This window comes from Microcebus murinus, chromosome 24, assembly GCF_040939455.1.
Source record: "Microcebus murinus isolate Inina chromosome 24, M.murinus_Inina_mat1.0, whole genome shotgun sequence".
Classification (NCBI taxonomy): domain Eukaryota; kingdom Metazoa; phylum Chordata; class Mammalia; order Primates; family Cheirogaleidae; genus Microcebus; species Microcebus murinus.
In genome coordinates, this window is record NC_134127.1 from 22,284,688 (window position 1) to 22,307,456 (window position 22,769).

The 22,769-nt window shown below is 46.9% G+C and overlaps 1 protein-coding gene across 1 annotated transcript; it reads right to left on the minus strand.

Annotated features, from left to right (window-relative positions):
* Window positions 1-15,485: 15,485 nt before the first annotated feature.
* PNMA2 (PNMA family member 2) lies at window positions 15,486-22,473 on the minus strand. The gene is made up of 3 exons (XM_012775346.3): window positions 22,358-22,473; window positions 19,599-19,712; window positions 15,486-19,298 (listed from the first exon to the last, which is right to left on the minus strand). The coding sequence occupies exon 3, from the start codon at window positions 18,839-18,841 to the stop codon at window positions 17,747-17,749; it is 1,095 nt and encodes a 364-aa protein (XP_012630800.1). The 5' UTR covers window positions 18,842-19,298; window positions 19,599-19,712; window positions 22,358-22,473; the 3' UTR covers window positions 15,486-17,746.
* Between the last annotated feature and the right edge of the window lie 296 nt (window positions 22,474-22,769).

Here is a 22,769-nt window from a genome sequence, read left to right on the forward strand (position 1 = left end):
GTCATCTGCTCAAAAATACTGTAGCAAATGCGCCAAGGGTGCCTTCAGGGAACCAAAGAATATGTTTGGGTGCCTGCTCCTGCCATGCGCCCTTCTCTGAGAATTCCTCCTCTGTGCAGGAGGGCACCAGCACCATCTCTGGTCACAGCTGATGGACCACAAGGGACACCTGACTGAATGTTGGTAAATGAGATGGTCTTCCTGGAATTGGGGGCTGGCATGGAAACTTTTCTGGTTTGTATTGAACATACAAGTCAGGAGGCTACATGGAGTCAGGGCGGGCACGACCATTCCTTCCACAGGTGCAGAGAGGTGGCAAGGTGACACCCAGGGGGACAGAGAGGCTAAGGGACAAGAAGACAAGAGACCATTTGGTCCCAGCAAGATGAAGAATGTGACCTTGGCCCCTGGTTCCAGCCCCTTATGAGCCCTGGATGTGTTTCCCATTCGGGTACTCCACGGGATGCTCCTTTATCCTTCCAGGAGATTCTAATTTCTCCTTGAGTGTGTTCCATGTAAACAAAGACAGAGATGGGGTGGGGAGGAGGGTACATTGAGAGACATTTCAGGGGAAGAAAAGCCAGTCTTAGCAGACTGGAAGTCTCTGTGTAGATGGAAAGGAGCAAGAGCCCTACCGCTGGCTGAATCAAGCCTGGTACTTGTGCTAGGAACCTCCCAGGGATTCTTTTTTAGAATTGCAACATTATATGGCAGATCTGATTATCCTCATTCAGCAGACAAGGAAACAGAGGCTCTCAGAGGTCCCCTGCAGTGTCTCAAGGTCATGTAGCTTGTAGGTGGCACAGAAGTGAATAGGGAGTTGGCGTTGGAAGCAAAGATGGCAACTCTAGTGGCTCCTGCCCCAAAGACTGACCATCTGGCGAGAAGTGGGGAGATGGCTGGGGTGGCCGTCATCTCCCTGTCCAGGGAAGCAGTGGCATTTGTGTATCCTGTCCTGGTCATACCTGGTCATTATTTGTCCACGATGTAGACTGCATCAAAGACATTGCCCCTGTGCAAAATTCCTCCCCTGCCCCTCAGCCCTGCCTCGTTTCCTCCTCTGACATGACAAGGTGCAATTAGCATTCTAACCTTCTCAGGCACATGCCTGTTCGATCTGTCACTCAGGCCAGGGGAGGTTTGTGCTCAGCGTGATCAAGGGGCTGGTGCATTTCCCATCAGCAGCGGGGAGAGCAGAGCAGGAGGAGGGCAGAGGAGGGTGTATTTTCTGGTTGCAGAGCAGCAGTTTTTGCTTTCCCACCTGATGCCTTGTCTGCAGGTTCCCACCTCAGGCACCACATTCTCTCGGGAGCCAGGGCTGATGGTGCTCAAAGTTGGCCCTTCCATATGCACAGCACAAGCCTGGTTTCCATGGGAACATCTCAGGAGGATGCTAGGATTTGGGCTCTTTGTGGCCTTGGATAAACAATGCATTGGATGTTTCTGAGAATCCAAGAACCTTCTCTCTACCTTCCTTCTTTCACACTGTCTCCAAGACCCCTCCCCCATAAAAAACGCAGCTGGAATGAGAAATTAGGTCCGTGCAGCTTTTAATATGTGGAAGAAAAATCCCTTGTGCTTATTTAATAAACCAAGTGTGTGTGTGTGTAAAGGGGGATTTAAAAACTCATATCTGTCAAACCCGCTTAGAGGTGCGAAGAGTCCTAGGAGAGAATTCCAGCCAGGGGCTGCTGAGGCTTTTCCAGGCTTCTCTGACACCTCATCTGTTCAGGCAACACCTGACTTAGCAGCCTCTGCAGGGCGGCTCACACCACAGAGAGTTTGATCCTCAGCTAAGAGCTCGTTCATTCATTCATCCATTGATTCACACATTCAACCATGATTTATGGAGCTTCTACCCAGTGCCAGGTACTGCAGCATCAGCGGGGGACCCAAGGAACACTCAAGGAACTCACAGCCCCGTAAGAAAGACAAGGAGTGGAGGAAGCTTAAGTTCCAGGTGAATCTACCTGAGGCAGGGGGGATCTAGCAGACATAGCCCCACATGTTACAGCTGAACCATCAAGATGCTTTTGCCAATGGACAGCTTTTTACTTCCTGCCCTGGAGACTCAGGAGTGCTCTGGTACAACAGTTAGAGGAGAAGACCCTTTCTTTTTCTAGATCAGCTGCTAAGGATTGGAACCCTGCCACGAATCCCCTGTGGTCCTCAGGGCTCTGTCGTCAGCTGCTTTTCAGATGCTTAGTATGGTAGGGGAAGACTGGACTTTGAGTTGAGGATCTGGGATCAAAACTATCTCTGTCATTTGCTACTTGGGTGACCTTTCAGTCTTGGTTTCCTCACTTGTAAAATGGGAATATCTCATGGAGCTGTTTGAGAGTTAAATGACATAATATTTGCAAAGTTCTTGGCACTTTGGCATCTGAAAAAAGCTGAGTATGTATTAGCCTCCTTCCCTACTGTTTCTGAGATGCCCTTCCCCTCCCACTTACTGCCAACTGTTTGCCGCCTGGGACGTGGGACTGTTGCTACCTGGGACCCAGAGTTACTTGCAAAACTGCACCTTCTTTCTACTCCACCCCCATGGTGGTTAGTTTTATGTGTAAACCTGACTGGGCCATGAGGTGCCCAGATTAAACGTTATTTCTGGGTGTGTCCCTAGAGGAGATTAGCGTTTGAATCAGTGGACTCAGTAGAGTAGATCACCTTCCCCAAGGAGAGTGGGCGCCATCCCGTCTGCTGAGGGCCTGCATAGAGCAAAAGGTGGAGGAGGAAGGAATTCACTCTTCTTTTTCCTGCCTCACTGCTGGAGCTGGAGAATCTCTCCTCGTCTTCTGCCATCGGACTGGGATTTATGGCATTGGCCCATGCAGTTCTCAGGCCTTTGAACTTGGACTGAACTACACCATCAGCTTTCCTGGGTCGCCAGCTTGCTGACTACAGATCATGGAACTTCTTAGCCTCCATATTTGCATGAGCCAATTCCTATAATAAATCCACTCATCTCTCTCTCTCTCTCTCTCTCTCTCTATATATATATATATATGCATACATACATACACACACACGTACATACATATATAATATATATACATACATCCATATCCTATTAGTCTGTGTCCCTGGAGAACCCTAATACAACTCCAAAGCAGAATGGGATCCCCCAGCTCCTCGCTAGTCCTGTAGGTTGCTTTCTGTGTCTTAGAACTTCCCCCCAGCTCTCCTCTGCTCTACTCTGTTGTAAGAGAATAGACAACGGATGAAGTTCCCATGAGGGAACTTCAAGAAATAAAGTGTGTGGGAAAAAGTATGTTGAGAAGACAGACCTGCCCAGCCAAAGTAAGTTGTTCTCCTCTCTTGTGAATTTGATTGCATTGATAATTTATGTTCCTCTAATTCCCTCAATGATCTCACCACTCCATTTCCCTTTGTGTTGAGTCTCAGCACGTATAAGTCTGCAAGTATGGAACACGTTAAGTCTATAAAGCCTTCAACTCCACATTTACAAGGTCATTAATTCTGAGAGAAAGCAAGCGCTACATTGAACTTCACTTCCGGCTTCTGAAAGGATCTGGGGTTGGGGTCGGGCTGGTGGTGCAGGCAGCCTCCTGCGAGGTGTGATTTCAGTTACATCATCTGCCCCCAAACATCCCTCCTCACCAGCTGTCATAGTGCCTGAAGTTCCAAAATTAGAAGGTTGCCCTTTTGTTTTCCTTATTAAAATGTCTCAGTTCCCAGAAAATGCAATAGATTACGTTGTTCTGGGATGGCCAATAGGGAACACGTGGGAGCCAGGACAGGCTTGGTGACTTTGCCCTTTCTTGTGTTTCTCTCTGTGCTATTGGCTCAAGATGGCCAGCTGACAGCATGGACCAGAAAAACTGCAGGACTAACAGGGGAGGGAGTGATGTGGACACAGGACAGAAGAGTTTCCAGTGTGGGGAAGCTATTTAGGAAGACCGTGTTCATGTGTGACCGTTTGGGGTGGAAGGTGAGGAGAGTGGCCTGAGCTCCATGGAGGCAGTTCATGAGTATCTTTGAGGTCGGGAGATCTAGATACTGAGAAGTCAGCATGAGCGTATTGGGCCAGGAGAGAGGGGACAAGCTGAGGTGCTGCACTGAGGGCCCCCAAGCCAACGTGAGGCTGGTTGGGGGAAGGACGGCTGAATGATGCAGGAGGTTGGACAGGGAACAGCAGACACTGACTTAGATGTGGGGGGTTGCAGTGATGCTTTTGCCTTGGGATTTGGGCCACTGCAACCTTCTGCTAGGTGTGGGCTGTTAGGATGACAGACCCCACTGGGCCCTCGGAACACAGTTTAGGGGCCCACATGATGATATTCACAAGCCCTAGGCATGCTGGCCTTTGTGGCCCCTTTGATACAATAAAAAAATTCTTGTCTTTGTTCCTGGTCCCTGGCACAGAGCTTCAAAACCAGTTGGAATTTCCTGAGTGAAAGGAATGTCTTTTGATATTCATAATGAGCCCCTTTTGACCACACCTGAGTTTATGTTAATAAGGTGGCTTATCACAGGGTCCATTGGGGACTGGCCACCAGAAGGATGAACCCTGGGATTAGAGGGTGGGAACTTTCCAGGGAAGGGAGAAAGACTGGAGATTGAGTTCCATCGTGTGGCTGATGGTTTAATCCATCAGGCCTGTGTCATGAAACCTTGATGAAGGTTCTGAACAATGAGGCTTGAGAGCTGCTGGATGGGTGAAAATATCCAGGTACCAAAAAGGTGGTGTGGCCAGGTGAGGTGGCTCACACCTGTAATCCTAGCACTCTGGGAGGCTGAGGTGGGAGGATCGCTTGAGCTCTGGAGTTTGAGACCAGCATGAGCAAGAGCAAGACCCCGTCTCTACTAAAAATAGGAAAAATTAGCTGGGCATGGTAGTGCATGCCTGTAGTCTCAGCTACTTGGGAGGTTGAGGCAGAAGGATTGCTTGAGCCCAGGAGTTTGAGGTTGCTGTGAGCTAGGTTGACACCACGGCACTCTAGCCTGGGCAACAGAGTGAGACTCTGTCTCAAAAAAAAAACAAAAAAACCAGAAAGGGAATTGAATAAGGGATTTTGTCTGGAGGACCCGCCCTGCCACAGCTCAGACACTTGGCGTTGCCTCTGCTGTTCCCACAAACTGCCTAGAGGTCCCTGCCACCCCACCCATTGCCAGCACAGACACATAGCACATAGACACATTTGTATATTCTCAGGAGTCCCCCAACCCAAAACAATAAGCACGTCTGTTTGTAAGACCTTTCCAAAGGTCTCACATTCTATGATTATTAGCTGTGGGTTCCAACAGTTACCTTGCGACTGGTGGAAACTTGCTCTGCTACCTGGGTCTTTGGGGAAGTGGACACTGGGGTGGGTTATGGGTGGGAAGGTTGATTGGGGTAACACATGTGAAAGGAAAGTTGGTGCAGACCTGAGAGCAGGTGTTTGCTAGAGGAGGGGTGGGTGGCCAGCCAGGCACTTGTGCCAAATGTGCTCAGTCATTGTCTCAGCTGCCCTGGGAAAAATGTGACCCCAGAGCTGAGGTGGACCCGAAGGAGTTAACACCGGACTCTTGTCAGTTAACCACGCAGCTGGGACAGTGCTTTCGGTTTTTGTTTTTATTTTTTCCCAGCTTTATTGAGGTGTAATTGACAAATAAAAATTGTACATATTTACAGTGTACAATATGGTGTTTTGATATATGTATACAACATGAAAATATTACTACAATCAAACAAATTAGCATGTGCATCACCTCATATAGTTACCTTTTTCTAGAAGGTAAGAACACTTTAAGATCTACTCTCTAAGCAAATTTCACATATACAATACAATATTAACTATAGTCACCCTGCTGTTTTAGATCTCTAGAACTTTATTCATCTTGTCTAACTGCAACTTTGCACCCTTTGACCAATATCTTCCCTAAACCCCTGCAACCACCCTTCTACTCCCTGATTATATGTTTGACTTTTGAGATTCCTCATATAAGTAAGATCATGCAAATAATATTTGTGCTTAGCTGATTTCACTTAGCATAAACTCTTCCAGGTTCATACATGTTATTGCAAATGCCAAGATTTTCTTCATTTTAAAGGCTGACTAATATGCCATTGGGTATATATCCCACATTTTCTTTTGTTATTCATCCATCGATGGACACTTAGGTTGATTCCACAACTTGACTATTGTGAGTACTGCAGCAATAAACATGGGAGTGCAAATGTCTCCTTGACATACCAAATTCATTTCCTTTGGATATATAACCAGAAGTAAGATTGCTGGATCACATGGGGGCTCTAATTTTAATTTTTTGAGGAACCTCTGTACTGTTTTCCATAGTGGCTGTACTAATTTAGATTCTCACCAATAGTGTGTGTGAAAGAGTTCCCTTTTCTCCATGTCCTTGCTAACACATATCTCTTGTCTTTTTGACAATAGCCATCCTAACAGGTGTGAGGTAATATCTCATTATAATTTTGATTTGCATCTCCCTGATGATTAGTGATATTGAACATTTTTTCACACATCTGTTGGCCATTTGTATGTCTTCTTTTGAGGAATGTCTATTCTGATCCTTTGCCCATTTTCCATTGAGTTGTTTTCTTGTTATTGAGTTGTTTGAGTTCCTTATATATTTTGGACATTAACACTGGGCCATTGTGTCCTTGAAGAAGGATCTGAGCTATGCCTCCCCATGCCAGCTGTGTTAGCCTTGGTCCAAATGGAAACACCCTCTCAAGGATGTGAACCATGCATGAGATTCTCAGAGCCTACCTCCATTCTAGGCAGTATCACACATGCAGACAAAGGCATTTTTATAGTAGCCACACAGTTAATCAATATTGCACATAGGCTTGTGTCATTTCTCTTATTCTATGTGTGTTGGTTCCACTTCCCCAAAGAAATTGTTAGCTCCCAAAGCTACAGACTGTGTCTGATTTCAGCATACCAACAGAGCCCAGCGTGGGGTGAGTACAGAGTAAGAGCCTCGGGAACCCTGTCAGATTCAGCTAAGGTGGCTTCTCACTGCCTGCCCATCCTGTCTCCAGCAGGTCTCCCACCCATCCCCTGAGCACTGCAATTTGAAGGCTCCATTTGTGGCCATCTCTTAAGCCGCTGGCTCATTCTCATCTGACAGATGAGTGCTTTCCTCCCCACCCCCATCTCTGATCATTCATTGTTCTTGTCACAAAGTGAAGAGAAATGTGAACAGTCCTTAGCAAAGCCTGCAGCCCCACTGTTGACACCTCCCTCGCAGAAAAGCATTTGACAACTAGTTCCTATGGCAACAGGCTTTCTTTGAAATAATTTCTTGTTCAGTGTGTCAGACCCCCACCTCTCTCTTCTTGGGAGTAATGGCCAGCGTTGACAATGAGAAGAGACAAGGAGAGAACATTCCGACCAGGAAGCCAGCAGGCAGGCAGGAGGCTGTCCCTGGCCCAGGGGGCAGCTCTCAAGGTCTCTCTCCTCAGGGCCATGCTGGTGCCCACCAAGGGGTTAAAATATGCCAGAGAGGAGGTCTGAAAAAAAAGCTGACAGCAGCGTCAACAGGCACTATTTAGAGCAACACAGTAGTGCGGAACACTCTAATTTTGGAAAAGGGCCATGTTCTCACATTCTGAGTGGTGGTGGAGGCTGCTGGCTTCCTCCTTTTGTTTGTTGTCAGCTGTGGGACTAGGCAGAGTTAGAGTTTTCCCCTTCGAAAGGGGAGTGGACCCTGTCCTCTGGTTCTCATCCTGGTCCTCTGTTGTGCTAAGGAGTGGGTGGGTCAAGCAGCAGGCTTGACTTCAGCTGTGAGCTGAACTGTACTCCACAAAATTCCTATGTTGAAGTCCTAACCCCCAGGATCTTGGAATAGGACTGTATTTGGAAACAGGGCCTTTAAAGAGATAACTACATTAGAATAAGGTAGTTAGGGTGGCCTCTAATTCAATCTGACTGGTGTCCTTATAAGAAGAAGGAATTAGGACACACAGAAAGACACCAGGGGTGCACACACAGAGGAAAGACCAAGTGAAGACACAGCAAGAAGAAGGTTGTCTTAGTCCATTCAGGCTGCTATAAGAACACCATAAACTGGGTAATTTATAAACAACAGAAATTTATTTCTCAAGGTTCTAGAGCCTGGGAACTCTAAGATCAATCAAGGTGATAGCAGATTCAGTATCAGGTGAGGGCCCACTTACTGGTTCTTGGACAGGGACTTCTCATTGTGTCCTCACGTGGTGGGAGTAGTGAATGAGCTCCCTGGGGCCTCTTTTATAAGAGCACTAATCCCATTCTTGAGGGCTACCTCCTCGTGACCTAATCACCTAATCACCGTCACCTTGGGGATTAGGTTTCAACATGTGAATTTTGGGAGAGATACAAACATTCAGTCTATAGCAGCGCCCATCTGCAAGGCAAGGAAAGAGCCCTCAGGAGAAACCAACCCTGTTGACACCTTGATTTCAAACCTGCAGCCTCCAAAACTGGGAGGACACAAATTTCTGTTGTGTAAGCCACTCAGTCTGTGGAATTTTGTCACGGGAGCCTGAGCAGGCTAATACAACTGCCCTTGGGGCTGCAGAGGCTCCCCTCGTCAGGCCTGGGCTTGGGAAAGTCAGCCTGAAATCATTCCACTCCACAGTCCTGTTTGGAGAGGGGTGGGCTCCACCAACCCACTGCCTGGGATGGGACATCTGTGGTGTCTAGACATGCCTGGAGGTCTGTTCTCTCACCGGATACTCACAATGTTCTGGGAAGTCAGTGATGGGGGCCCAGCCGCCCATCATTTATGTCACAAGGAGGCAAAGATAGGTCTCAGGGATTCCCCTTAGTGAGGCCGGAGAGACATCAGTGGACGTGTTGTTGCTTCTTCCTCTCCTCCACCTTTTCCATGTTTTTAATGTATGTGCCATAGCATCACGGGGTTCTCTGAGGCTGGGATGCTGTCTTGGTTCTCTTTGCATGCCAGCCTCTGGGAAGGTGCTTAACATGAAGGTGCTTAATAAATGTTTCTGAATAAATTAGCGAATCGTAGTCTGGCCAGGTTTCAAGAAGCTTCAGGATTTAAAGCCAATAGAGAACTTGCTGGTGTTTTGTTTCTAACATTTTTTTGCAGAGGAGAAGACAGCGTCTTAGAGAAGTGAAGTGACGTGCCCAAGGCACACAAAGGGAAAACCAGCATTAAAACCAAGGTCTCCTGAATCCCAGTTCAGGACATTTTCTCAGTTCAGGGCATTTTCTACTCTGCCATTTATTAAATTTACTGCACAGGCAACTGAGTATAGACTTTTGCCAGAGAGAACAGAGATGACAACCACCTTTGCAGTTAAATATAAGAATATGACTCTTAGGGACAAAAGCAATTAAAAACTGTCACATCAAAACACACCATAATCTAATTGTTGAAAACAAGTGAAAAAGAGAAAATCTTAAGGAAACTAGACAAAGAAGACACCTTATATACAAGGGGAACAAAATTAGAATTAGTACAGAATTTTTGTCAGAAAATGTACACAAGCCAGAAGATAAAGAAATGACATCTAATGTGCTGAAATAAAAAATAATTTCCAGCCTAGAGTTCTATATCCAGTAAAAATATTCTTTAAAAGGAGAAATAAAGGTATTTTTCATATAAACAAACTAAGACAATTCTTTATTGGCAGACTAGCACTACAAGAAATTATTAAAGGCATTTCCCCAGGCTGAAGGAAAATTAAACTAAATAGAAACTTGAATGTACGGAAAGAATGAAGAGTACAAGAACCATTGAATATGTGAGTAAATATAAAATACATTTGTTCTCATTTTTTGATCTCTGTAAAAGAAAATTAAGCACAGAGTCTTCTGTCTTTAGCTAAGATGAATAACAAGGGTTGAATTTGCAGTAATGAAAAGATCATTGAAAAAACCCAAATATTGGAATTGGACAATGTATTACTAAATAATTCATGTATCAAAGAAGACATCACAAAGGGAATTAGGAAATATTTTGAAATGACTGATAAAATATATACCAAAATTTATGAAGTGCAGGTGAGAAGTTCACAGAGGAAAATTTATAGGTTTAAATGCTTAGGTTCTACTATAAGAAGTTAAAGAAGAATAAATTAAACACAAAGTAAGTAGGAAAGAGAAAATAATAAAGGTAAAAGCAGGAATCAATGAGATAGAAGATGAACAAATAGAGAAAACAATAAACACAAGTTATTTTGTTAAAATGGTTAATAAAGCTGATAACCTGTAGTTAGAATACTCAAAAAAAAAAAAAAGGTAGATGAAAATTACTAGTGTCAGGAATGAAAGGGGCACATAGTAGAGCTCCTATAGTCTTAGAAAAGACACAAAAGGCATATGCTGATCTGAACAACTTATGACAGTAAATTCAATCACTTAGAAGCAATGGACAAATTTCATAGACTTAACGAAAAATAGAAAATTGGAATGACTTGAATTTGTGATTCACTGGTGAATTCTACTAAACTGAAGCAGGATCTAAGTTTGAGAAGCCTGTGGAATATCTAGGCAGCTATTGTTTAATAGGATATATTAATCTTGAGACTACTAAATGCCTACTGAACATGCCATGGAATATGAAGTTAGGATATTTTCTTCTGCTGGTTATTAGTTATAACAACTTTGGGAATTATTTTAGTCTGTTGGAACCCCTGCTCATTTATCTTTAACATGACATGAAAAGAATATGTCAAAAGGTTTTTTTGGAGAACCCAAAAATATGTGAAATAGTTGTATACTCCAAAGTACTCATATATATGATGCCATTAATATTAATAATAAGAAGTTACCCTTTAAAAAGCTTTACCATAATTGCTTTTACATGATGATAGTGGTTGTTTGGTGGAACTTAGGACAATCTTGTCTCGGATTTTCCAATACAGGGAAAAGAAATAGGATTATTTCTTCTACAGTCAATTTTAGGGATTTGGGTTGGTTTGGACAAGTAACACAAAACATTCAGGAAGATATGTGACCGCCATAGAAAATTGTGTCAAGTCAACAAATGAAACAGTTACTCTTTGGAAGATAGTGTCTCCCAAAGACAGAGAGTGAGAAAGGAAGTAGAGGAAAAAGAGAGGGTGTATAATGCTGGACCATTGACTACAGCCTTACCATGTTTGCCAGAGACTGAAAGGTCGAATAACACTAGATATATAGAAAACACTTATAGGTGCATATCCTTATAAAATGTGAATCACCATTAAAAAAAATAGAATGGCACAACTAGAGCTTCAAAACTGTCAGAGGAAGAAAAAAGAATAAATTATCAATCTAGGAAGAAAAGTGGAGAAAGATGAGCAAAGCAAAGAAAAAGACTAGTAAATAGAAAACACACACACACACACAACACACACCCAAAAATGGTACAAGTAACTTCAAATATATCATTCATAAAAATAATTTTTAAGGCACATTTTTACTAAATCTTGGCTGAACACATAACCCCTACTTACCCAATGGCTTAAAGATGTTATCGCCCCATCTTTTGGCCTCAATATTTCCTCATAAGATGTCAGCAGTAATTCCTATGGTTATTCCCTACTATGTGATATGGCTGCTTTTTTCTGGCTGCTTTCAAGATTTTATCTTTATCTTTGGTTTAGAGCAGTTTGACTATGATGTGCCTATGTGTGATTTTCTTCATATTTATTCTGCTTGGGGTTGTCTGTTCCCATCCTTGTGTTGTTTGGTTTTTTTTTAAGACAGAGTCTAACTCTGTTGCCCAGGCTAGAGTGCCATGGCATCAGCCTAGCTCACAGCAACCTCAAACTCCTGGACTCAATCAATCCTTCTGCCTCAGCCTCTCGAGTAGCTGGGACTACAGGCATGTGCCATCATGCCTGGCTAATTTTTTTCTATATATTTTTAGTTGGCCAATTAATTTCTTTCTATTTTTAGTAGAGACGGGGTCTCGCTCTTGCTCAGGCTGGTTTTGAACTCTTGACCTTGAGCGATCCTCCTGCCTTGGCCTCCCAGAGTGCCTATCCTTGTGTTTTATTCTGCTTCTCACTTAAGTTTTAATTTCTGTTGTTCTATCCTTTGTTTCTGAGTAGGTTTGAAATGCCAGTAGTGTGTAGGGTGAGTAGATGTTAGTTATGGCCCCCTCTGCCTCTCTTCTTAGTCCTCAATCCATATCAATTCCCATCCCTTGTCTGAGTGCTCTGACCACCTCATAAGTAAATGCCCAGTTCAGGTATAACCCGCTCACTCTTGGAAAAAACTGTGACTCACCCCCAGTGCCAGAGAAAATAGACATTGCTCAGCCTTATCCCTTGCACTGCAATTTCAATGGATTCCTAAGTTGAGCCAAAATATATTCCGGTTCCAAGCAGGACGCATTTCAGATCATGCCATTGTGAATTGTGAAGCCCCAAAGGACTTTAGGACAGGCCTGGTCAAGGAGGAATAGCTCCCGCATAGTTTAGGCGCGGATAGAACCTAGTGGTCCCCGTGGGGAAATATGGCCCAGGGGTTCCATGGCTCTGCCAAGTAGCCCATTCGTAATTTACTGAAGCTTGTACAGGGCCCTGGGTATGGCCTGTGGACCTCTACAGCTTTGTTTCTCATCCCTCATTGCCACTTGAAGGCCGTAAATGCAGGTCAGTGACAGGGCTTGTGAGTCCTAAGAATTACTACCTTAGGTTTAGATCCATCAATCACCTTGAACTTGCAAATGGCCCTGACCCTTCTGGATTGGTAGATGTTTTTCCCTAGACAGCAGTATACCTAGCCATGGAGATTTACAGTTGCCTTAATCTCGTATATAAGACCTCTATTTAGAACATTTAAAATGTCCACTAGCCACCACCTAAACAGAGAGCAGTGTCCCCAGGCCCCACGAGCGTCATCGGTGGCTGACACCTTTGAAGGGGACATTACCAGCGTGTGCAGTACAACAGCTAGTCAGCAAAACCCAGCCTCTCTCTCTCATTCACCAAACTGGCTTCCGCTGCCTTGCTTATGTTCACTCACAATGTAAAGTTTGTTTTTGTGACAGCTGCTTGTTACCATGTTTCCCCAAAAATAAGATAGGGTCTTACATTTATTTTTCCTCAAGAAGATACCCTAGGGCTTATATTTTCAGGGGATGTGTTATTTTTTTAAAGTATGGTACAACAATCTACATTTATTCAAATGTGGTTAAGTTGTTCTTCTACTGGATCATCATCATAATTCTCCAAACCCCGAATTCCATCCTGAATTTCTTGCGACTCTATTTCCTTTAGAAACATTGGCCCCAATCTCTCATGTGGAGCAAAAGAGCTCTCATGGGGCAGGTGAGAAGGGCTGCTCATTTTCTTTACCTCTCCGTGAGGAAATGCATGGGTTGTGCAGAAGCGCTGCGTAGCCACGCCCAGCACTAGGGCTTATTTTCGGGGTGGGGCTTCTATTGTGCAAATGCTTAGAAATCCTGCTAGGGCTTATTTTATGGGTAGGTCTTATTTTTGGGGAAACACGGTAGTTTCATGAAAGCTTTTATTTTAGCAGTTGAGCTTTTTGGCAAAGCTATTGTGCCAGGAAGCCAGGAAAGGCCTTCCTTGGAACTGTCAGGCCATGCAGGGGGGTGGGTGGGGTGGGATGGGGACCACCACCCTTCCCCTACCTGCCCTGGGGCTGCCTACAGTGGCTTCCAGCCTCAGCAACCCCCTGCATAGTCCAGTGACTCTTCCCCTTTGGCAACTTTTCCCTTGTTGGTTGGCGGGTGGAGCAGGTTGGGAAAAAGCCCCAGCTGTTGTTTAAAGCAGCCTGGACAGTTAATAGGCAGCTCCAGCTGGTGTCCTGAAAGCAAAACTGAAATCCTAAACCTTTTTCCTTATGATAAAATTGATTTTGGCATACACTTCTGGAGTTGCTCTCATTTCCAAGAAAGGGTCCCTCTGGGAAGTCAAGGGGCACTTGGGCTGGCAGAGGAGTTGTGTCACACAAGTTTGGACCATGACAACGCCAGGGCCTGGGACAATGGGAAGGTGCTTCTGAGAAGCCCACCCACAACACCATCTTTCTCGCAGAGACAGTTTCTCAATGCATCCAAGTCTTCCCTGGAAAACTCAAGGAATCCCTGGCCCACCCTGTTGAGAGGGGATGGAAGAGATATCTGCCCAGGTCCTCAGCCTTCAGACCATCCAGAGATTGTGCTGGTGGCCACCATGAAACAAGGATGGAGCACATTTGATAACACTTGTCCTAGAGCCTCTGGCTTCATTTCTGTGTTTCAGTTCAGGCCCTGCTCCTTCAGAACTCTAGCTTCTAACCCTCCTTGCTTTCCCGGTCTTGTAGGATGCCCTTGGACACGGCTCATAGTCATTATCTTGTGCTTCCCACTCTTTGTCAATTTAGGTAATGCCCAGCTAGGATCAGCCCTAAAGGGACCCCTCTCTGCACTGGCTTGCTTTGTCATTGCTCTGTCATCGTCATCATCCAAGCTCATCGGGCCACTGCAGACGGTGGTGGGGGAGAGTGGGTGAGCTTATGCCAGGAGGAGCAAATATGTTTTATAAGTGGGGACACAATGGCAGTGAACTGTAAGAAATGCTACCAGCACCCTCCAATCTCTCCTATGGTGGGGAGACTGAGCTGCCTCCTCTTAAGGGGCCACCTGGGCCACAGAGGACTGCAACGGGGCCAGAGTTCGGTGAAGAAATATGGTGACAAGGAATTCAGCAAACACTCTGATGACCCAGGCTGGGTTGTCTAGGACACCGTGGGATATCTAGAAGGTGAGTTGGAAGCACAGCACAGCACAGCATGGAAACAAGAGCACAGAGCTGCTGATGGAGTCTTGCATTTAGGAGGAAGCAGAACACAGTAGGAGGTGATGCCTCATGGGCATGGCTGGTGTAAGTGTGAGATGACACCTCAGGCCCAAAGAGGCAGAAGACTGATGGCTTGGTCTGCAGTTGTCACCAGAGAGCTCTGGTGGAAATTTATCCTCGGCAGTCATGTGAGAACCCTGGAGACTCTCTGAGGGTCAGCCCTGGAGACGTGAAGTGCAAGGTGAGACCACTTCCAAGAGGGTTTGCTCAGGCGAATGGGAGACACTCGGTGCTGAGCACTCCTTGGGACACTCCTCTTTAATGGACAGGTCTGCAATGTGTATGGCCCAAATGCAAGAGGCATTTCCCCTCTACACATCTATATAATAAAGGCCATTTCAGCCCAGAAATACAATATTCAACCTTTAGGTCATTTCACCCTTGGCCAAACAGAGGCTGGGAAATTCATGTGCACAGTTGCTTTCCCAAGCAAATGTGCTGGCAGTCTCCAAGGGGAGTGGTCTCCATCTGTTGTCTTTGTGTGTTTTAAAAGGGACATCGATGATGGGTGGGCTGAGCTGTCTCTTATCCCTGGAGACATAGCCCAAGTACTCTCATTCTAGCATTTTGTTTTCAACTTCTTGCCTAGAGAAGTTCAAGACCTTTTTGGCTTTAGCTTGATTTTCTAAACTTATCTCTCACAAATTTTTAGTAATGAAAAGTTCCTTTTTCAAGCAATAGCTTATAGAGGCCATACTATAGGAATGAGAAAAAACTCAGGATTTTATTAGCATATATTTATTTTATAACTTCACATTTATAACATTTTACTTTGCATACTGTCAATAAATGACAACAACAAGGCCATTTTCACAAACAGAAAAACACATTAAATCAGTGTAATGGCCAACAATTGCATCACTTTGGCCAAACAGTATTGAAAATATAATTTAGGAAGATAAACAATCACAAATGATAGCTTTTCTTAAAAAAATGCTTTTCTTAAATTACAGGGTAGTCTCTGGTTAAACTGACCCACAACTAGAAAGAAGAAATTATTGTTTCAACTCGAATCTCTAACAATTATCAACAACTGCTGTAATACTCATCGCAAATATAAAAGACGACAAGCACTGAGACTTACAATAGGAGCTGACGTGGTTTCTAATGCAATGGCATCACAACCCGACTGGAAGATTTTGTATTTACTTGTGACTACACAACTGTCAGAGGGCATGCACTGTGCAGGCAGTAAGCATCATGAAAACCGTAAGAGCCTCAACGTAGCGAGGGCCTTCTCTGTTCCAGACACCATGCAAAGTGCTCAAAAGGCACCATGCCATTTGATCCTAATAACAATCCTGTACTCTCATCGTCTCATTTTTCAGATGAGGACCCTGATGTTTAGAGAAGCTAAGCAACTTGCTTATAGTCCGCACAAATCTACCACGAGACCATACGTCAACTGTGTCAGAGCTTTGCCTATCACGTAACTGGATGGTGCTCATTTATGCTGTGCTAGCACACTTTACATGACATGCACAGGCCGGATTTAAATGCCCATGAAGTGCTGCAACTTTTTAAATCTATGAACAATTAAGAGTAGTGTGGATACGTGTACAGATACCATAAGGGAAGCATTATTCCAAGGTCTGCACAAAGTGAATCAATTTGGAAATAAAAGCAAACCTGTTGGTGAATACTAGCATGTTAAAATTTGGTTATCAGCACATTTGAGTCTACTTGCTACTTATTAGAGATTTAAAGAGTTTAAAATACATTCTGAAGATGACACTGATGAAAAATCTCTGCAGAACTGTGGAGCACAATTTGAAAGCCATTACAGTGGTGGAGAGTGGATTATTGTGTGTCATTGTCAGAGAGTTCTGGGCTTCTGTCTAGACTCTACCACTTCTCAGCATTTGAGTGTTGAGACCACTTAATCCATCTGAGCTTCAATTTCTTTCCCTTTATAAAGAGCAAAATTATACCACAATAGGATTGCTGTACACACTCACGGGATACGCATGAAACATCTTGCACATAGTAGGCCCTCAATAAATGTGAGTTCTTTTCCTCTCCTCTCTGCCTTTTGCCGCCTCTAAAACCTTCCTAACCACACCGGCCCATTCACTAAATCCAAACTTGTCCCGCACATGCCCCCTCCCATGCGTACTGTCCTTTTGTGTCCACCCTTTCTTTGGGGACCTCTTGAAAGCAGGGATTAGGCCATGTCATCTGTGTCTTCAGGGCCTGACACAGCACCTAGCTCTGGAACCATCTATCCGACACCTAGCAGAGGGGGGAGGGGGAACACTTCCCAGGTGAGAGAAGAAAGAAACCTACAGGCAGAGATGATCCTATTCGTTGAGTGATGACATGTCTATGTGAGTTAGGAACTTACTTACACAAAGGGTTAGTTACCCTTTCACCAGTCTAGGCCATCTGCTTATGGAGACTGGAACCTCCCTGAGGGCCTGGCCTGTTCTATAGGTTTATAGCTGCTTAACCATAGATCTTAGCTGTGGTCTGTAACTCCTCATATGGTGTCTCACAATGCTAGATACTTAAGAGAGAATTTGCTGATTGGAGAAAGAACAATACCTGTCAAGTCGGAACAGCTTCATTTGTAAACATTATTACAAAAGATTCTTTTTTTTTCAAACGTCAATTTTTTCTTCTATGGTATGGTAAACTTTGGCTTATTTGGGAGTACTTAAAGGAAACTGGAAGTACAGTGTTTTAGATTCCTTTCATGCTTACTGATATTTGGAATTTAATCTTTTGTTGATTAATAATCTACCTAGGGTCTAAGATCTCCCAAGTGTTTTTTTCTTAGGAAGAAAAATCAAGAATGGGCTAGAATGCCTTGATTTCAATCTCATATTGAATTAAGTAAACTCATTAATATCCCATAATAATTAATTAATATTTCATATTAAAGAAAAATACATTGAGAAGGTCTTAGCCTAGCAGAGTGAATGTCCCCCAGGCGGACTGGCTGAGAGTCCTACTCCCAGGTGGACTTTAGTGGTCTCCTTCATTGTCCCAGCGGTCATAGCCAACCTGTTCCTCAGGCTCTTCGATGTTCTCATTCTGGAAGGAGGCCTCCTCCTCCTCCTCTTCCCGTATCACCTTCATCAACTCCAGGAAGCTGGGGGGCGGGGCCTGATCCTTCAGCTCCCTAAGCCGGCACCACAGGATCTCGTTCAGGCTGGCCCCCGCCATGACCTGCTCCAGGCGCACCTGGTCGGCTATATTCCTAGGGATGGCCCGTTTCTCCACCGCTCTGCGGAGCAGGGTTTCTAGCCGTAACACATAGGCTGACACTTTCTCCCCTTCCTCCTGGTACGTCTTCAGATACCTCACCTGGGAGGTCCTGCGGCTCTCCAGGCTCCCGAACACCTGCTTAAACGCCTCCAGACACTCCTCCATGCGGATGGATGGGTTGTCTGCCTGCACTATGTGCATGAGGTCCAGGGCAGGCCCCCGCAGGCTTTCCATCAGCCACCTTTTCTTTTCTGCCTCTGCTACCGGCCACTCTTTGACTATCTCAGTGGCCTGTTCCAACCAGATCTCAAAGGGCTCTTCCTCGGGGGCTGGCACAGCACTCCCCGAGAACACCCGCAGCTTCCGGTATCGCATGGGCAGCAGGGGCTGGGGGGCGTGCACTATCACCTGCCCCACCAAGTGGGCCAGCAGCTCTGGGGATACGCAGGGCACTGTGGCTGGAGACACCCCCTCGTGCCCAAGGGCCCGGAACATACCCGAGACTGTCTGCCCTTCTTTTTCTAGAAAGAGGTTCAGTCTTTCAAGAAATTCAGTGTCCTGGTTAGGGGTCTTAAAGATCACTTTCCAGACACCCCCCTTCCCCTGAACCTCACTGGGGATCACTGAGACATCAGTGTCCTCTGTAAGCTCTAGCAAGACCGCATTGGCATTCTCCTGCTTCCGGAATATCTTGCCAAGCAGTCGATACCTGCCCAGGGACTTTAACGTCTCCTGAAGGACCTCCTGGATCTCAGCCTCATCGCAGTCCGCCGGTATCCCCATGACCATCAGCGACTTCTGCTCATCCACGCTCATGATCCTGCACCAGTCTTCCAGCAGTGCCAGTGCCATTGTCCCACGACCTCACTCACTCTGACTCTACAGGACCAGTGAGTGCGATGTGCACTGCCTTAGGATCAAAAATACCCTCGATGAGCTTCTAAGCCTATCCACCAGGGAATGAGTCCCAGGCTAGGTCACTCCAAGACAGCCTCACGTTTTCTGGACCAGTGACCCTTACCTTCCCAGGGGCAAGAACTCAGCACTTCCCAGTGTGTCTTTAGACCTGACCCAAAGTGGGTGGCTTGTGTCTGGGTTCTGCAGTCTGGTTGCTGCTGTCTCTGTCACTGATGCTGGCAGCCACGTGTGCTCACCCTGCTCTGACTGTCCACCAAGGCACCTGGGACAGCTGCCTGTACGATCTCCTGGTCTCCGATGCTTTGCCTCTGTCCAGTCGGTGGAAAGATGCCTTCCACTCTGGCACCTGGAACTCTTGCAAAGAAGCCTCCCAGCGGGGCGGCTTGGAGCCCTAGGGAGACAACGTTCAGTTTTACCACACAGCCCCGCCTTTCCAGGAAGCATCAGAGCTCTAGTTAGAGATGGGACTGGAGACAGCCCGGGGTCCTGCCTCACACTGTGCTGTGTCTGTCCTACTCTGTTGGACCCCTTCTCTGCTTACTGTGATTTTTTTTCTCTTGGGGACCCACTGAAATCTGGCTTCCCCACCATGCACTTGTCAGACACGTTGATTAACGTCTGGGCCCCAGCTGTGACAGGAGTCAAGATCTTTGCCATGTGAAAGATGAAATCAGGAGACGTGGCTAGATACCTGTTCAGGTGTTCTGGAATGTTCCTTGCGAGTCAAGAAGCTTCCAACACAGGAAGATGCCCCCCACCTCCACACAATGGCGTGTCCACATCAGCTCCAGTCAAGCCAAGTGCCCTGTTACACATAAATAAATAGTAACATGTCTTTATGTTTCACTCATTTGAAAATATGGCAGTCCTTCACAATTCCACTAAACAATATTAAACTGCTTCAGTTATTTGATTAAAAATATCTAAGAATCGCTCAAACATTTCAAAATAATTTCACAGGGGTATATCAATTAGGAAAAAAAAACCTCAGGGCCAAATAAGTTAAATTTGAAATTATGAATTAATTCTCTTTTGCTAGGGGTCTGGTGAGGCTTTGTGAATGCACAACTAGGTACTACTTTTGCTATGAATAGCAAGTTACTATCACTTTCTTCCCAGCACTTGAACAGGTCACTGGAGAAAAAAGAAAAAGGGAGGAAACACATCTGTTAAGGAGTCGGTTCTGGAGGGCCTTTGGGGATTGGGAAAACCTGAAAAGGGACGATCTTGTAATAGCTTCCAGTTATGTTTGTGGAGTGTGCTGGGGCTACAACCATTTTCTCCTTGGCTGAAAATCCCCATCAGTCCAAATGGGGTCCCTATGCCACAGATGCCAACCTGCAGGGATATTAGCAGCTGCTGCTGCTGTGGGCACATCTCCCGAGTCTTCCGGGAGGTGCTGATGGCACCAGGGGTGGCAGAGGGTCAGGAGGACAAATGCTGCTTCCCCCCATGCCGGCAGCCCCAGGGATGGAGACTGCCCACTTCTGACTGTTCCCTTCCAAAATATGGAGTCAACTTTCCTTCCCATTGGAATATTTAGAGGAAACATGGGATGTATAAAGGCCTTGAATGCCCAGGAAGAAATATCTCTAAGGTCTACATAATAACTGTCACGATAAAATTAGGCTACCTTTAGATGGCTCTTCCTCCCAAAGGCAATCCCTCCCTACCTGAAATGCGACCTTCAAATAAAAAGATGGCAAGTGAGACGCCCTTGATATGTAATAGGGCACCGGATGGAAATATTTGGATATGAAAAAAAAAGTAAGAACCTTGTATTTTTTTTACATAAAGGGGGCCACAGCACAAGCTGGAGAAGGAGGCAGACTTTGAGGTGGAAGATGCCCACGGGAATTGTTGGGTCACTTAAGTAGAATAAATACCTGACCTCAGGCAATGCACCCCAATCTCTCTAAATCTCAGTTTCCTAACCTGGAAAGCCCTGCGGATAAAGCACTCATTTCACAGGGCTGCCAATGGTAGGAAATGATGTAATTCATGTGGAAGCGCTTTATTCAAACTCGAAGCACATCTGATGCTAAGTCCAAAAAACCCCTCTGGGATCCTCTCAACACCTGCACGTGTATATTCATCTTCCTTCTCCCGTTCTTAGCTGGAGATCCTTTTCTCAGATTTCAACCTGTAACTGCTTGTCCTCCAAATATGACTCTATTCACCAAAGTAGCTCTCACAATTGGGGCGGGAGGAGGCATCCGCATTTAATCCTTCCTGGGGCAAGGGCTGACAATGGGACCAAACCCTTGGTTGCACTGCCCTGAGCGACTGCCCTGCGCTAAACTGCCTCTCTTAGCCCGAACCCACCCTGGTTACTGAGCATGCCCAGACCGCCCTCCCGAGCCGCCAAAGGATGGGCATCATTTCTGCGGGATTTTGCCACTGTGTAAAGAGAGGCGGGGCTCTAACCCACCAGAGACAGGGAATGCTACGAGCTAAGGACAAGGAGATGGGAATAGGCAATGAAGGACCCTCGGAGATCGCAGTACCTACGCAAATCAAAATGCCCCCTAGACACTCGCAAACCCGGTGGCCGTGGCTGAACTACTGCACGTACACACCAAGTTCCTACACACCTTTCCCCCGCTTGGCCCCACACGATCCACGGTACTCCCAGCCGGCACCAGACCTCTTACCCCCCACCCCGCACCCCGTGCACTCCCACACTGGCGCCCCAGGCCCGCAACATCTGACAACCTGGGAAACCTCTCGGCTGTGGCGCAGTGCGCAACACCAGCGGGGTGGGGACAAGGCGGGGCGCCCGGGGCTCGGGAAACGCCGGCGATTTAGGGAGTGGGCTTCGATCTGTTTCTCCTTCCCACCTTTTTGTTTTCATGTGTGTGGGGGGGAAGATACTGAATCATGACGCTCTCCTGGCCTCTTCTTGGCGCAGTGGCGCGGACACTGCATATGGCGCCCTCGGGCAATATAGAGGGTCTGCACCCTCTACAAGTCACCAAGTAGGGCTGGGATTTGCTTCGCCCCTCTGCATGTCTTCCCGCCATGTTGTGCGCCCCCCGCTGCAGCCACCGCCACCACCGTGCGTGCACTAAGAGAGGACCTCCTAGTTTCACACTCTGCTCCCCGCAGCCCACCGAAACGCGTGGGCAAACTGAAGCTTTGGTGTCCCGCGCCTCGGCTGGCCCCTTCTGTCCGCGCTACCTGCGTGACCCCTTGCCCATCCCCAGGGCCGGCCCCCTTCCCAGCCCCCAACTGTCCTGGCGCCTGCCAGTTTGTCCCCCTTTCCCCTGCATCTGCCCTTACCAGAATAAGGGGGCGGGAGCTCCAGGCACCATGCGCACTCGCCCCCCGGCCCACCTCCGCAATGCGGTGGAGGAAAGGAGCCCGGGCCGGGCAGGTAGGGGAAAGGGGCGCGGGGCCAGGGGCTGCGCCCTCTTGTCCTCGCTCCCGCGCACCCTGCCCCATACTCACCCTGGAGCCGAGAGCGGTCAGCAGGCTCTCTGCTCAGCATCCATTAGCCGGTGGTCTGGCCGCTTCACTTCCGGAGCGCGGGCTCGGGGTGGCACCGCCCTCCCCTCCTTCCCCCTTCTCCTCGCCTCCCCTGCGCACCGCTCCCCTCTCCTCGCCTCCGGGTCCCCCCTCCCGTCGGCTCCCCGGCGCCGTGCCCCGCCCCCGCCCCGCCCGCGCCTCCCCTTCGCGGCGCTGCCGGGAACTGGCAGCCTCTCGGCTCCGCTGCCGCAGCGGCCGCCCTCCCAGACCCAACTTTGCCGCTCGCCAGAGCTCGCGGTGGCTGCGGGGGCGTGGGCAGGGAGGGGAGAAAGCGGGGTCAGGGGGAGGGACCGGGAGGGTGGGTCGCCGGCTCGCCAGCCCTCCTTCCTTTCTG